At 29.2% G+C, this 17,537-nt stretch overlaps 1 protein-coding gene across 1 annotated transcript in view; it reads left to right on the top strand.

The window, feature by feature from the left end:
* The window catches only part of LOC129966265 (cell adhesion molecule Dscam2-like), a 217,908-nt gene that overhangs the window by 111,008 nt on the left and 89,363 nt on the right, over window positions 1-17,537 (top strand). Inside the window, exon 3 of the mRNA XM_056080679.1 lies at window positions 3,438-3,557. Coding sequence (XP_055936654.1) covers window positions 3,438-3,557 — 120 coding nt within the window. The remainder of the gene's footprint in view (window positions 1-3,437; window positions 3,558-17,537) is intronic.

Genomic DNA, 17,537 nt, shown 5'->3' with positions numbered 1-17,537 from the left:
TACAATCCTTATTTTTTTCTGTATGAAAACTGCATCCCGTGGTCTAAAATGTTAGATGACAGAAGGATAGGGGGTGTAGGGGGATCTAGAAACAGGAGTCTAGAATCTTGTTACAGTAAGAGATTGAGGTGTGGAAGTTAGAGGTTGGAATGTGCATAGATATTTTTTGGCTTTATGATGAACTCGGATGAACTTGTTAAATATGTTCAATCTGTATTCATAAAATTCAAATGCGTATGGCCACATGTTTTTTGAAGTTTTTTATTAATTTGTTAAAGCCTTGAAAGTAAGATGGGATGACGTAAAATATTGGCAATTAAAGAAAATCTAAAAAATTACGAAGATATCAGAAATGAATCAAGTTCTCAAACAAGATGAGATCACTAACTAGTGGAAGTGGTTTCCAAAAAACTTTCTCTCATATTCTCTAATAAACTTGTAAAGTCAAAGATCGTCTAACATGGCATTGGTGTACATTTTTACAGACCCTATCGCATCATCTTTGGCGAGTTATTTGTCAATTAATCCCTCTCATGAATTGATAGTATCCAAAAATCAGATTTTTGTTTTAGACACGTTTTTTTCAATCTAGTCAAATAAAAATTTTCAAAAAACTGCAATTGTTGTCACAAAATACCATACCAAATTTGATATATTTAAGTCATTGCGTTTTTGAATTATTGAGTCTACGTGTTTCTGAAAGTACAGACCGACAGACAGTCAACTCGCTGTTGGATTTGCCTCAAACTTTGAAAGATGTATATACACTATAGATGTCAAATCTGTGTACCAAATTTTATCCATCTAACTCTCTTTGTTTTGTAATTATCGTGTTAACTTATATTCGAACAGACAGACGTCTTCTAAGCAGATTTTGCTCAAAATTTGATCGAAATTTGCAAATTTGGTGTAAAGAGAGTATACCAAATTTCAACCCTGTAGCTCAAATCGTGTTTGAGTTATCTCTGTCACAGACAAACGGACATTTTCCAAAAATGTGTTTTTAGAACGCATGGAGATCTAAAATGTGAAGATTCATCAAAATGTCGAGTTCGAATGTTTTAACGATTACTATACTTCCTTTATGCTCCGTATACGAGACAGTATAAAGTGTTGAATTTCTCAGATAATTACTATTTTTTAAAAAGAATAATAAAGATATTGTAAATACTATGGAAAAATGGTGAAGTGGATAGCTAAAAAGATTTATATAACTTTTCAAAATGTAGATGTTGTCAAAGCTATCCTAAAACGGTTCGACGAGATGCGAGCTCGAAACTTGCTAATGATTTCTTATAAAGCAAAAAAATTTATGTCTATACTAGACAACAATGATTCCAAAATTAACATTAGATGACTTTCCTCTTTTTATGAACGAAAGAATTTTCCCTTTCCTTTTATTATCTCTTTTATGTAAATTTTATAGTTATCAAAAATTTTCACTAATATTTATGCTTCGAAGTTTTTAAATAAATTTAAGTTCTGCAAATACTTTAATACTGACTTATTTGGAGCATTTGATGATATTAAACATTATTTTATATCATAAATTAATTTTAAGTTGAATCAATGAGATGTGGTTAGTATTTTAGAACATACACACGTACATAATCAATGGATCCACAAATTTTCAAGATAATCTGCATAATACAACATTTCTTCTTGGCATTATAAACAGATTTTTTTTCTAGGCATTATAAAATCATTATAAACAGATTTTATTTCAATTTTCCACATTTCAACTTAGAGATTTAAATTGATCTTCACTTTCAGAACATCCTGAATCAGAAAAACAAAAACGAAGTCTTTAACCCAAAATTGTAAATGTAGATTAGTACACAGAAAATCTAGATCTATTTAGATGAAATCGGATAATGGCTTGTCAATCTCTGGTTTTCACATGAAATTTCGAACGTGACTTTATGACTAGAATTATAGACTTATATCAAATTATGCGCTAAATCCAATAAAGGAAACATATCTCAGTTCACATCGATATGAAAGTGTAGAGGGAGAGAATATGCCCTTGTTATGAATTTTAGTGCAGCTAATGTCCAAATTTAGTTAAATTTTCCCAATGGTGAATTGAAGTGAATCAACTTTTAAATGTTGGAATCGATTCATATCGAAAGTATGGATCTTTATTGTAAAACGCACTTATGCATTTTTTTTATACACGTTATTTCATATTTCTTTCTTATTTATTTTTCAATTATTTAATTTTATTTTTACATAACATATCATTTTTACGTTTTTTTTTTTTTTCAAAATAGCAATGTTATTTTCAAATATTTTTGTTGGGCATTTGTTTATTAATTTGGAACAATAACCAATATTATAATCATTATTTTTATTTAGATTTATAATTTAACTTAGAAATAAAAATAGGTGAAATATTTGAGTAATAATGAACTTTTTTTATATTTAATTTCTTTTTTTTATAAATGTAAGCGAATGATTCGTATTCATTTAATTTATAAAAGGAATTGTATAAGTAGCTTCTCCAATAAAACGTTAATAAAAAATTTTTATTAACCAATACGATAATCATTTTCTTATTTAAGATTTATAAGTTAACTCAGAAATGAAAATAGGTGAAATGCTTGTAATAATGAATTTTTTAAATTTAATTTTCTTTTTTGCAAATTTAAACGAATGATTCATGTTTATTTTATTTATAAAAGGAATTGCATAAATCACTTCTCTAATAAAACATATGTACTTTATTTGACAAAACCCCATTAATTGTAATTAAAAATTAAAAGTCTGATTCTACCATTTTTCTTATGATAACTATTTCTCTAAATATTTTGATTTAACAGTTGAAAGCATAGTTACGAAATAGCACAATAAAAAAACAAATTTTTCATAAATATTTGTTAAAAGAATGGCAGTTTTAATAACTTCAAATTTGTGACACTTTTGTAATTAGATTTTTCATTTTAATATTTTTATATATATTTCTTAACTAAGATAACTAAATAAAATTACTGAAAAGTGATAATTTTCGAACTTAATTTAAACTGCTTATGCACTATTAAATAAATTTTTCTTTAACTTCCTTTCTAAAATATTTTGTATTGACAATCTAATATTGGCTTGTGTTGTATTTCCTTTAAGCTCTTTATTAAATGTATACTTTCATTTTATCTTTAACTGTTTATATTGAAATAAAAAAAATATATACAACTTATTTCAATTTAAAAAAAAAATATTTATACCCTTTTTTTTTTCAAAAATATATTTAAAAAAAAATCTTTCAGATATCTGATCACCGGTATCCCACACAAGATTCCTGTTTCTTTATTCATGTTTAGATAGAATTTTGCATCTCCCTTTTTATATGGCCCTAAGCTATTTCCCTCTGATTCTGTTCCCCCCATTTCAAACCCTTTCCGGTATGTACTGACATCTAACACCCCTTTTATCTGTTGCAGTGCCTCCTGTGTGGGTGGAAGAACCGAGTGACAGCGATGCGGTACTAGGATCCCAGATCGTGCTCACCTGCGCCGCCACCGCACATCCCCCTCCCCGAGTAACCTGGAGGAAGATACAAGGTGAGTATACTCCATCCTTTATTGATCCATGGGGTCGCCGACCTGTTGGGCCCCCTCTTCCTCTCTCTGCACTTTTTTCATATGAAGATGAGTTGTTAGATGGAGTGTTGATGGGGATGAGGAATGTACAGAAAAGATGAGTTAGATGGAAGAGGGGGTTTCGAAATTGAAGTTTTGGAACGATAATGTTTTTGTGGGTGAAAATGTATCCAATGTAATACTGTCTTTAAATTGTTAGAAGTGAAGTAAAATCTATTGAATCTTCGTCAGGTATTATGTATTTAATTTCGATTCAAAATATGAGAATATGGGAAATATTTCACAAAAGATGAATTTCGCGAAGATTGAAAACATGTTTCGAAATTCATGTTTATGAGCTTATAATATTTTAGGAATAGAATAGTGCATGATAAGATGGGTAATGGAAATTGTAGTTCATATCACGCTATTTTTGAAACAATTTTATGAAGATTTTTTTTTTCCCTCAATAAACCGGTTTGTAGCTATGAACTTAAATATTATCGAGTCACAACGTACAGGGTGGCCATAAAATAACTTTCCTGTTTGGTGGCATCTACAGTTAAAATGAATGAAAGAAATGAAACCACATTTCACATACAGACCGTGGAAGGTATGGGAAAATTAATTCCGCAGAAAAAAAAAACAATTAGTACTAAAAGTTACCGATAGGAGAATTATCGGCGCAACTGTCATTTACGAAAGCAGAAATTTGCATATCGAGATGGATTATATAAAATTCCTACATCGTGCGTGACAGCAGCGCCATGCATTAAAAAGGGAAGAGCAAGTTCGTTCTTGACTGTTGTTCGTGATTGACATGTGTTCTTAATATGGGCCCTACTTTACTTCAGCATGCTCTACTGGTAAAATTGCTCGAAACTAAACAGTGTAATGCCGTTGCTGCTCTTAAGCAAACCTGTTTGTCTTGAAACCGAACATAAGACAGGCTTTTATGATCAACGAAACTGACAGTTTATAAGCAGCAGTGGAGAACGTCATACACTGTATGCAATATGCTGCACACAGAGAAGGTTAGAATATTGAAAATGTTGCATTGCGTTTAGAGGTCCTTAATATTGAAGAAAAAAAGATTATTCCCCGCGAGTTTCATGAATTCATTCATAACTGTACTCCCACAGCGGCAGTATTTCCACTATCGGCAACTTTTGATACTAATTTTTTTCTGTGGAATTCCTCTTCCCATGCCTTTTACAGTCTATATATGAAATATGGTTTCATTTCGTTCATTTGTTTTAGCTGCAGATGCCGCCAAACAGGGAAAGTTATTTTATGGCCACCCTGAAGTTTCTATTATTATTAAAACAATATTATTTTTATGCTGTTCTATTGTGAAAATTGCTGATTATTTCTAGCTGTGTTAACTTTTTCATTAGATATAATATTTACTTTAAAAAATTCTTCTTTAATAACAACTCGCATTTCGATACATTTTTTTAGAGTGCCCAGTTCCACTTAATTTTGAACAGAAACAGAGTGGAAAATGTATCATTTGTTTTATGTCTAATTACGATTATTATTTCGACACATACATTCAAGTATTAAAAAGAGTAAAACAGAATTATTCTCTACAGAATATGAAATTATCTTTATTTAATCATACATTAAATTAATTTAAATTATCACAGTTAAACCTTTTTTTACATTTAAACGAATTAAGCATTATATGGTAAGAATATGAGAGAAACGAATAAAATGATATGTAAAGAAGATAATTTTTGAGATAAATGAAAAGACAGAATTTTATTGTGTTCCTTAAAAGTAAATATAAGAAAACTAATAGCAAAACAGAGATTTATAACAATTTCTCAGCGAATGTTAAAAAAGTACGAATTAGTTAATATTTTTAATGACATCAACAAAACCATTACATGCGAAGCAATGGAAATTAACTACAAAAGATAGTCATTTTTTCAAAATACTTTTAAAGGGTTATTTTAAAAGAATATGTTTAAATCAGATTTAAAAATTATAAATAATAAAATTCACATTATTAAAAATATAATCAGCTTTTTAGGTAGCATATAGAAAGTGTGGATCATTTTTACATCATTTTTAGCTGGCTAAAAACCTACAGTTTAAGGAATTTGATTTGGTAGTATTGTAAGAAATATTGTTTGAAATTAAAAACAAAGAAATAATTAGTCAGGAAAGAATTACACATTTAAATTCATATCTTTAAAAAAAATACTTTTAAATTCTGCAATGGACGAAATTTTGGATGTGTTATATAATAGCCAAGTAAATATAAATATAATAGCCAAATAAATATATATAAGTATATAAATAAAAACCAAGTAAATATAAAATAAATAAAAAAATTATTAATTATTAATAAATAAAATTTAATTTAATTTAAATCTTTTTTAGCTTCTTTAATATATACTTGCAAAAAGGAAAAACAAATATGTTTTTAGGTTTAATAAATTTTGTTTTTTAAAAAGTTTGATAAATTTTGAAAAAACCTTTTTAAAAAGTTGCATATTTTTGATTGTATTTATTGAATTTTTTCATGCACTTTATCAAACAAATGCTTGTCAAACTGAAGGACGGAAAATAGCTTTTTCATGATGTAAATATTCATTTTATTATGTTCTTTTTGTCAACCTAGACGCAACATACCTTTAAAGCCATAAAAAAGTAAAAAAATGTATACCACCTAAACAGATTATCTTTGTACCTTTAGCCAAGAAAACAAGAACTTCCCATTTTAATATTTTTTATGCTCGGAGCAAAATTAGATTACCTCAAGGGAGTTTGTAAGAGAAAATCTTCCCTCGTAGTAAATTCAATAAGGACTTAGAAATAACAGCTGCTGAAAAAAATTTGCAGATGCATAGAAATTTAACAAGTTCCAAGGAGTTTATTGGTAGTAAAAAACAATGATGACAATCGGTTTCGCATTTTGTATGAGGCATAACTTTTAATATCTCGAAAGTTTATTTATGTGTTCGTGTATACATCGTGTTAAAAAAAGTAAATGTTTAGACATTATGACGTTTAAGAAAGAAGGAAAGACAGAAGAATATGTTTTATAATTTATATTGGCTCTACATTTATAGCTAGTTTTATTACTCAATTAACCATCTTTAGCGAATAACCGTTTAACTATAAATGAATATTGATCGTGTTTAATGCTTTAATAAACAAAAGATGAAATAAATTGTAAAAATTTTTTTGGATGCATATATTAAATAAATAGAATATGTATAATATATATATGTGTGTTCTTATAAGTTTGTTTTAAATAACAAATTTTAATTTAAATAGTTCGTGGAAATTTATTTTAATTATTACCTAAATATCTATGTCGAAGGCTTTACTTACAGCACTCACATAAATTATTCAAAGTTGTAGATTCTCTATAAAAGCCAATGAAAGCACGTTGCTTCTCGAATACCATGCAAAATAAGGGGTTAATTTCAACGAAAAATGTTTATTGTTGTTCATGACTTCTTTAATAAAGAATTTTTTAGCATCCAGTTGCGAAAGACATTAAAACCATATTATTTTAATAATTTTATATCTATACACGCTTCAGATTATAATGTTGTTACACTAACTTAATGAAAACTTCTACACTTGCTGCTTTATTTGATTTCCTTTGATAAATCAGTATCTTATTTAACATTAAAGATATTTTTATTATAATTATGATGTCTTAATTCCACACGGGCTAGTATATATAGTCACGCTCAAACGAAGTGGGAGTGGAAACGACATCTTCTGTTGATAAAACTACTTTACGGTTGAATTCTCACTTGGCTGTTATTTGTGGAATCAGGTTGCACTTTTGGAGAAATTTCAACAGACACTGACACACATCTATGTTTGTCTTGGGTAGAAAACAGAAAAACTTCCAGCAGCAAATTCGATCGTAACGAGCAATCCGTTGTCCAATTCAATTACATAAATTTGGCAGCTACACTGGCAAACAATTTTGGGATCGGGTAAATGGTAAGACCACACCTAAGCTGGCACCTCCTTTCCAAACTTCTGCATCTCACCGACGGAAGATATTAGGCTCAAAATGTCATATTTAGCTTGCACGAGATGATAAAGACGACATCAAACTTGGCACCCTCTTACTAAACTTCCACCAAGCCTGCAAACACGACGGATCTTAGTGGAATCAGGTTTTGAAACTTGGATCTTTTAGTACCGAAGCCAAGCCTTTTCCACTTGAGTCCAAAGACATGACAACATAGCCAAAACGTTGCCCAGACGTACACTGATACATTAATTTTTTAAAATGTAGTTTAAGAATACAGCGAGAGTATGGAATTCATAATCTTTTCCTTCTGATTCATTTTCCACAACCACGCCATGCCTTATTCCACTAGACGATTGGTAACTTACCTTAAGGTAATAATGAAATTCATTCACGTAGAAAACAAATTTAATTAGCCAAATATTTTAACCCTTGAAATTGAAATTAAAATATATAAATGTGGAAGGAAAAGTTTAAAGCAAATTAGGGAGACATTTGTTTTGAACAGCTTCATTAAGTATTTCTATCATCAAAATTATTATTTTTATCACTTACACATTGCATACTACTCACTTCCTTCCACGCACTAATGATAAGCCGAGTCCTTTCTAGTTCTAGACACGCAACATCAACGTTTTCTAAACAAACACCACTCATTACAGCACGCACACAGAGAGACAAAACTCGTTCACCAAATTAATTACCCTTCCTTCGATCGTACGACGATCAATTTTTCCCACGAGAAGGTCTAATGAATATATTCCCGATAAAAATACAATCATAAAATCTTTAATCGCGGAATAACCCACTTCTTGGAAAGCTTCCAAGGAGAAAGGGGGTTTTCTTAGATGGCGGGGGGAGGGTGAAGGGGAATTATCGTGGAATGTAGAGGGGTAGGGGTTGTCCGCCAGCAGTAGCTGACAGGAGTGTCACGTGTGATTAATGTCAGACAATCGCTGGTAAGACAGAGAAATTACGGATCCGGTAAAACTCCGAAGTAACTTAAGGCCGTAGTCTCTCTCTCTCTTGGGCGGCGATTAACGATTAATCGATTGGGATCGAAAGTACTAGAAAAAAAATCATCGATAAGTCAATTTTTTTTTGTTTGGTTGTTCTGGTGTTATAATATTTTTAAATAGAAGTAAGGAACTTGTTCGGTATACTGTCGTGAAAAATAATTAAATATGTAGACATTTCTGCTCTTTTATTCCAAGTTATTTCTGAAATTATTTTCATGAGCATATATGATATATTTTATAAAATTCATTACATTCAACTGTTATCCGTACAATTATTTCAATTCATACGACTGTAAAGTTATACTTTTTCAGGCATTTCAATTTTTAATTACTAGATAGTTCACCACTTATGAAAATAAAAATATTGAATGAATGATTAAAATATTAAGACATTTTATTCTCATAAAGTGTAAAAATTATTAAACTATCGCGCCAAAACAATAACTATCTTAACTATCTCTACAAATAAAGAGAAGAATTTGTGTATGTCTATGCGCTGGCGTTCTACAGGACAAATTATTTGACATGGAGCTCCCAAACTTGGCGCGGATATACTTTAGAAGTTGGAAATGGACTCTTTAGATCTATTTTTGTTATGAAATTCTAATTAAAATTTGATATTTGATAAATGCATAAAAATTTAGTATAATTGCGGCATATTTATGATAACTCAAAAAATATAATTCCTCAAACTTGATTTTTACATCATTTTCAAATTAAAAAGTTTTGCTTAATGATACCAATTTAATATCCTTGCAATTTATATGGGCATTTTGATGAGTTTTTTTTTTTCTTAACTTTATCGTATACGTAGTACAGAAAAAGTATAGTAATCCCCAAAAAGTTCAAACTCGAGATTTTGACGAACACAATGCCTTAAATATATATCAAATTTGTTATGGGGTTTTGTGACTGCAAGTGCAGTTTTGTGTCAAATTTTTGTTTCAAAAGAGCTTATTGTGGAAATCATGAATATCAAGTTGTATAAAGAAATTCCTTTTAAATTAAACATAAGCAATATTCTCTACAAGCAAGAAGACGCAAAAAGTGGCTAATTTATCAATGTGAGCATGCCTTTAGAAAATATACTCGACCAGCCGCCTTTGGAGACCAGTAAAAAGCCTAAAAACAAATTTCAGTTTCATGACTATGCGTCACTATGCGTCACAAAACCATCCTTTGCCATTTAGCTAACGAGCCGCCTTTGGCTTGTTTTTTTCCCGCTCTTAAATTATTAATATTGAATATCTTTTTAGAAAAGAAAATTCATCTTGATATTTATTACGACAGAAAAACATGAATTCAATTGAACTAATTTACTCCAAATTTTAAAAAAAATTTACATATTACATGGAAAGTAGAAGAGAAAATCCAAAGAAGGAATTAATGATTGGCAAAAATAAGCAATTGAATGTTATGATAGATAGCAATAGATGTTATGATGAATTCCGTCATAATATTCAAAAACATTGTTACAAATAGTATATAAAATTGAATTAAAATATTATTAAAATTAAAATGAAAGATTGTATGAAATGAAATCATTAGAAAGGTAATTTTTGTATCTTAAAATAATAAAAAAAAATTTATTTTATTAAGATAATTGATTTGGAAAACATAAACATCAATTACCGTAAGTAAGTCATAGGGATTAGCCATCTGTCGACGGATAAGCTTTTTTTTTCCTTGATTAATTATTCTCTTCAAAGCCAGGTTTTTTATTTTTTATACAAATCTTCTTTTCACGGATAAATAGATTTTTTTGTGATTCGGCGAATCCTTTCTAATTCTATTTTGCAATTCTCTTCCAAGCATTGAATTAAATAAGGCAGTAAAGGCGTCCAGTGAAATGATTTGCTTACATTTGATTATTGTCATTCGATCATAGTATTTAAACATTTTTGAAAATAAAACTAAAAAGTGTATTTTAGAAGTTCTCTGAGAATTTTCTTTTGAATAATTCTTTGAGATATTACATGAATTATGGATATTATTCTGTAGTGCACATAAAACTGAAATGCCGAACGACTCTGCTTTCATTGCTCATATTTAAAAAAAAATCCTTGGTTTCAGTAAAAACATTTTTGTATTAATTGCAGTTTAATCAATTCCACTTTAATTTAAAGATGAAATTTTACGCGACTGGCAGAAAACTGGAGATATATTGTACAATGAGCAGAAAAGTTTAAGTTCTCCATAATAGAGAATTATAAAAAAAAATAGTTTATAATTCTCTATCAAAATTTGGAGCTTAAAAATATTTTCCTGGAGAAGCTATTAAGAGAGAAGTCACATAAAATATTAAATTGAAAGTTCCTTCTAGTAAGAATACTGGGGAACTAGCTGGTCGCGAAAGTCGGCTAATAAGTAATAAAAGCGATTTCTGTGCCACATATGCAATATAGAAGTGGGAATTGAAAAACTTTCAAATTCCCTTCTTCAGCTAAAGAAAAACTTCTCACCTGCTAAAATTATATTTTTGTTCTATTTTATTATAAAATTGTTTGAACGCAAGATTTCAAACCTCATATTAGCTTACTTTAAATTTAAAAAACTAAGATACGCTACTAAGAGATTTGAATCGGCTTTGAAGCGGAATTAGCCAATCCTAGCTAATTCCAAGAACGGCCATCTTGATAAATCTTAATTCAAAAGAGCGCAACCTCGTTATGTTCAGCATCTTCCTGATTCTGTTATTTAAATATTCAGAATGAAGTTTCAGTGCAAATTCTTGCTAATTAAGTAAAAAGTAATTACATAGCTGTTAATAATTCCTTTTCTAAAAGGCATTCCAAGCTCTTCGTTTAATTAGATTAATTCTGTTAATTTCCAGACCTTAATTGCAAGAGACTTTGGCGGACTGATATTTTTACCTCTTAATGTTAAAAGTTGAAGTAAAAAGGAGAATTTCCTTTTGATGAAATGAATGTATTTTTGCATGGTCTCATTTCCCTTTTTCCTTTCATGTTTATAAAATGTAATTTTATAAGGCTGTTGGGGTAGTTTTGAACTTTAGTTTTAGCTCATTTCTTAGCATATTATAGTTCTAAAATCTGAACAATTGTGTATGTTTTTATAAAAATGTATATTTTTAACATTTTCGAAAGTTAAAGCCATCATATTATCATATTATTTTCACTATGAGAGACGCCCACAGAAGAATTGATTTTAAACTTTCATTATAATTACAATGATGATATATGAACTGTTTCATAGTGGCAATAGCGCGCCTTTGTCCCACCCTCTGCGCTAAGAGTCTGCGCCGCTCTCTCTTATATATAATATATAAGAGGCGGCAATAATATAGAAAAACTTTGAGTAGAGGACGAGTTATCTCGTCCCTCGCGATGAAAGTATTAAAGAATAAAAAGTAAAGTTTTTAAATTTTAGAATATTTTAAAAATTAATATTCTGCATTATATTTGCGGGAGTAATAACAAAAAAATTTCTCACTTTTCACTTTTTCGCCTTTTAAAATTTATCTCTACCGTGTTTGGTCCTGTAGAGTGTCAACACACAGACGCATTTTTCTTTATTAGTAGTAGAAATATATCGATTATTTAAATATAGTTTTTAGAGCCTTTTTCTAATTAAAAGTGCATGTCTATTTTTGAAAGTTTAGAAATTTGATACTGGACCACGATTAAAGTATTTTATAGCTTTAATATTACCCTTATTGAAATGTCCCGTTAATTCCGTTGATGTTAAACTAGATAATCTCATTTTTGCTGAAAGATGTAGATAATAACTAAAGTTGGCCATCTGTAAAAATTCCTGATAACTTTTATACAATCTCACTCAAATAAATGATGAATTAAATAATAGATATAAACCTAGAAGGTAGTAAAGGCATATTTATTTCCTTTAATAAAACCAATGAATGAATGAATGAATGAACTCAACGCAGCGACATCTTTTGGGACAGAAACAAAAATATTATTAGATGCGTTGTCGCTCCTTTGGTGCAATGAATTGGCACATCAAGGTGCAAGTTTACGATTAGCTCGTAAAGAAAAGAATGTATTCGTTCTCTTTCTAGATGAAAAAGCAATCTTCAGCTTCCGATTGCCTTCGCCTTCTTCTTTTAATTAAAAACAAACAATCGCATCTCCGAAGACCCTTTAATCATCGGAATGAAAGCAGAATTAACTACGGATGTCACTCTGAATAAAAATAAAAGCTTCGCTTCGTCGATTGAGTTATTTGGAAGGCACAACTAAATGGAGGCGAATGAAAGATAATGTATTAAAAAATCTTTCTAGACTGAATATTGTAGCATACTAATGTTTTAAATTCTTTTGATTCTTCTATTTTTGTTTAATTTTTAATTTTTTGCAATTCAAAAAAATTTCACAGAAAATATACACTAAATAACGCGGCTACACGCGTGTGGGGGGGGGGGTGCATCTGAAAAGTAAAATAATGACTGAACAAAATATATATTGAAATAAATAATAATAAATAATATATTTTATGGAATTAAAATATGTTTTAATTATTTTTAATTTATTGAAATTGGAAAAAATCGCTCGAAAATAATATTAGGATTTTTGAAATTTTTTATTTCTGAATATTAAGATGATAAAAAATTATGGGTATGCACTAACATGATTTTTGTAAAAAAAGTTAAAATTCCGGTAATTTTTTTAGGGTAACCGACTACGTTCAAAGAAATATTTTTGAAAAATTGGATTTTTTAAAAACTATTTGTGGTTTTTAGATGTATTGATAATTATAAACACTATAAATACAAAAAAAAATAAATTGGAAATATAAAATATTTTGAGAAATAGGAAAATTTGTAGTAAATTTTAATGAAATTTAACCGAAACGGTTAACACTCTACACAAAATTATAATGTAGCAATCTTATTTTTCTTTGCACACAAGTTATAGAATATAATGATGGATAAAACGAAGTAAAATCTAAGAAACATTTTGAGGTGCAAAGAGGTTATGGGTAAAAATATACGTATATATGCATTTTTCCATAAATACACAACTTAATTTTTCTAAAAATACTTATAAATGAAAAAGTATTTCACCAACAATAAAACTTATGGTTCATTTCATTGCCCACTGTATTTAAAACACACCCTGAAATTTTTATGTAAATAACTTTATTAGTTTTTGAGATATCATGTTAACGGTGGATAATTTTTATGAAAATTAAAGTTTGAGAAAATTGAAGTTAAAGACAAATTTTAGCTAAAAAATTGTTTAAAATTCTCCTGGATGATAGGTCAGACCTTCCTTTTCCTAGAAAATACTATTTTGGAAAGAGGAAAGTCTGAACTACAAGAAATAATAATAAAAAAATAATTCGCCAATGTGATCAATAACCAGTGTTTTTAACGTAGTCGGATACCTTAATTAAAAATCTAATCACTAAAAGTTTCTTTTTAGTGAATATTTAATTATAAAAAATGAAAGTACTTGCCAAAATTGGTAGCTGTAGACCTTGTGATCTGAATTAGAGGGTGTTTTGAACAATTTTTTTCATCTAGTATGTCGCAATTTATGGATAATATACCACCCTATAAACATTATTATATTGTTTCCGCTTTCATTCTCCCATTAAAAATTCAGAGATTTGTTTTTATAGTTTTAACTGACACCTCATATTTTGAAGTTTCCAGAACTGTTTTTATTTTCTTTTTATGACACCTTGAAAAATAACTAAGATCTAATATGGAATTCTCGAAAATTGAAAACGAAATCTGAAATTCCTTTAAATGGAATGAAATTAGGACACAAGGGGAGGAATTTTCAGTATTTTCAACCATATAAAAGAATATTCTTTTTAATTGTTAGTTTATTACAATTATTTATACTTTTTAATTATTTTGTAGCAATGGTCTTTTGAACGGTTAAACACAAAGATCTTGGAGGGAAGAGAAAACTGACAGATCTATTTTTTTTTAATAGACTAAAGTAGACATAAAAAGCAACTTAACTCAGATTCAATGCTAGGGAGTAGATAAAAGTATGTTATAATTAACACAAAACTCTGTATTGGCTGATCCCGAAATGAAAAATGTGATATAAATAGATTAGGAAAAAAAAAACGAATAAAGGGGTTAGATGGAAAAACCCAGAATACAAACGAAGCATTCACTGGGCACATTTGGTAATCCATTCCGAATAGAATAAACAGAAACATCATGAAATTGCAAGTACTGCATCGGATATAAACACATTAATATAACTTAAAATATTATTTAAAAGATTTAGTGGAGTTGAATTTTTATTTTCAAAGTTAAATGTGTTTGCAGATAAAAAAAAATGCTTTCAAATGTACTTCTTTTAATCAAAATCGAGAAAAAAATCGAAGCGTCACTCACTTACCTATAAAAATTTGTTCGAAAAAAAATTAACGTGGTTATAAAGGCAAGATTCCTCAAGACCAAAAGAAAGAAAAGGAAAAATATAAGTGTCGTAAATTCTAAGAAAATTACTTCTTAAATTTATATTGAAATATGTGCTTTTATACTCAAAATATGTTTTTCTCAAAATTGCCAAAGTCAATCAGTCACAATATCCATGATAAAAATCTCAAAACCTTTCTGCTTTTAAAATCTTTCTGTGATACACCTTTCAAATTTGTTGTGCAGATTTCTTATGCCATTTTCTAGAGAAAGCACTTAATAATCCCAATCGTATCGCAATGTTACTAATAAATGATAATGATTTACATGAAATTGAATTTCAAATACGAAGCATCCGGTTCTGAAGTTGAGACCATTCCACGCTAGAAGGATAGAGGGTTATTTATTTTTTTCTAGTGGAATCACTGGCTATATAAATGGAACTATGAATGGAACTAGCAGCATCATTCAGAAAAGTAACAGAAGTAGCATTCTAAACGTCTTTGTTTCCATTCTCCAATGAACTTTTGTTGCAAAGTGAAACTTTACAAGGATGAATATTTAACTGGATTAAATGCAAAAACATTTGAATTTATTCGACATGACACCAGACATCAGAAACAACATGAAACATCAATGAAAAAAATCCAGTTCCAAAGTCGAAACCTTACCATACGATAAACAGCAGAAGTTTATTTATTCTTTCCAATGACACCATTGAATGTATGAATGGAACTGTACTCGGTAGTTTCTTCTTCTAGAAACTTAATAGAAATAGCATTCTAAATGCCTTTGTCTCCGTCTTGCGATGAATAGGCGCGACAAAGTGCAACTTCACGATAAGAATCTCCCGAATAAAAGGAGCGTATTTACCTTCCTTCCGGTCGAGAAGAAAAGCAATCTTCGACTTCCGAAGACCTCTTTTTTCTTTTTCTAATTAAAAACAAACAGTCGTATCTCCGAGGACGCTTTAATCACCGGAATGACGGCAGAGTCATCTTCGGATCTCTCTTCTCTGGAAATAAAAGTTTCCTTTCTTGGCGATTAAGTTCTTTCGGAGCAAATCTCCAAATGGGAAAAAAATGAAGAGTGCTGTTTTTAAAAAAAAGAAAATGGAGGAACGTTCTTTGCTGTGTCAAATACAAACTTCTGATGGTAAAGAAAAATTCTTGTTTTTTTTTTTTTTTTTTTTTTTTTTTTTTTTAATGAATGGAAAAAAGAGAAGTTAATTATGTAAGGCATGAAGAAAAATGTTAGATTATGAGTACAGCGATGTGAATTATGGTTCATACGTTCATTCTAAAGTGCATATGTAAGCTTTTATGTCTGCTTATTTGTGAAATAATGTTTACTTGCTAGATTAAAATTGTTGTGGGACTTAAATAATATATTTTTTTTTATTTTGCATGAGGTCATAATTACTTTCGTAGTTAAAATTCTATGAATATTCAAAAGTGGAATGTTATGACATTGCTTGGTTTTGAATAAAATTAAATAAATGCAAATATATAAATCCTAAATTTTTTCTCTTCCTTAAAATGTCGGGATTTCATTTTCACCCGAAAGCATTTTGTCATCATTTTAGAATTATAAAATAAGCATTCATAAAAATCGTTTATCAAAATAAAAAAATCATTAAATTATATCATTAATTTAAATAAGCTTTAATTAATAAATTTTAATATAATAACCTCAATAAGCAAAGAGTATATTTCATTTAAATACAACAATTGTGAACTAAACACTCAAAATAAACTAGTTGAAAACCTGGTGGAGTGTGTTTTTTCCCCCCATTATCATTCCATATTTTCCTGCATTCCATTTTCCAGTTCCTTTGTCTACAGATGGCTAGACTAATATGTACAGTATTGTCGTATTGTCGACAAACTGGAATTCTTTTGTACTGATAGATTTCCAAATATGATATCCATCCGCCAATGTTGTGAATTTTTCATTTCGATGCTAAAATCTTCGGCGAATTCTTAATGTTTAGCTTGGTTAGTTTGATAATGGCGACAATTTTTACATTTTTGTTTCTCAAATCGTCAGATGTTTATTGTATTTACCGAGTTAATTTTCAATTTTAATCCGTTTCTTCTAATGATAGTTTCAGTAAACCATGAGCATCGATTAACATTTTGTACCTTATCACATTATGTAATTCTGGAATTTTTTATTGTAAGAAGAATTAAAATTAAAATTCATTTAAGTTCCTTATTAAACTTAACATCTCTAAGATGAATGGGGGTACATCAATATACAAGGTGAGTTTGGCCTAATCTGTGAAAAGAAAGAGGACGATAGAAATAACGATAACCATCATAAAGCATTAGAATAACCCTGTACTATTTCTTACCGTTTACAAGTTATGATGGATATAAGGAATATGTTAGCAATCGGCAAAAAACCTAATTTAAACTGTTTCTGATAGAACAACATCATATAAGGAAAACTGCATAAGATGACAACATTTTCATCGGGATATCTTGATGTAAACCTGAATAACAGTACCGAAACCTTGGCGAGATGCAAAATCGATTTGTCACCAAAATCTTTAATATTGA

This window comes from Argiope bruennichi, chromosome 4 (genome assembly GCF_947563725.1).
Source record: "Argiope bruennichi chromosome 4, qqArgBrue1.1, whole genome shotgun sequence".
Classification (NCBI taxonomy): Eukaryota; Metazoa; Arthropoda; class Arachnida; order Araneae; family Araneidae; genus Argiope; species Argiope bruennichi.
This window is presented reverse-complemented; position numbering and strand designations above follow the sequence as displayed.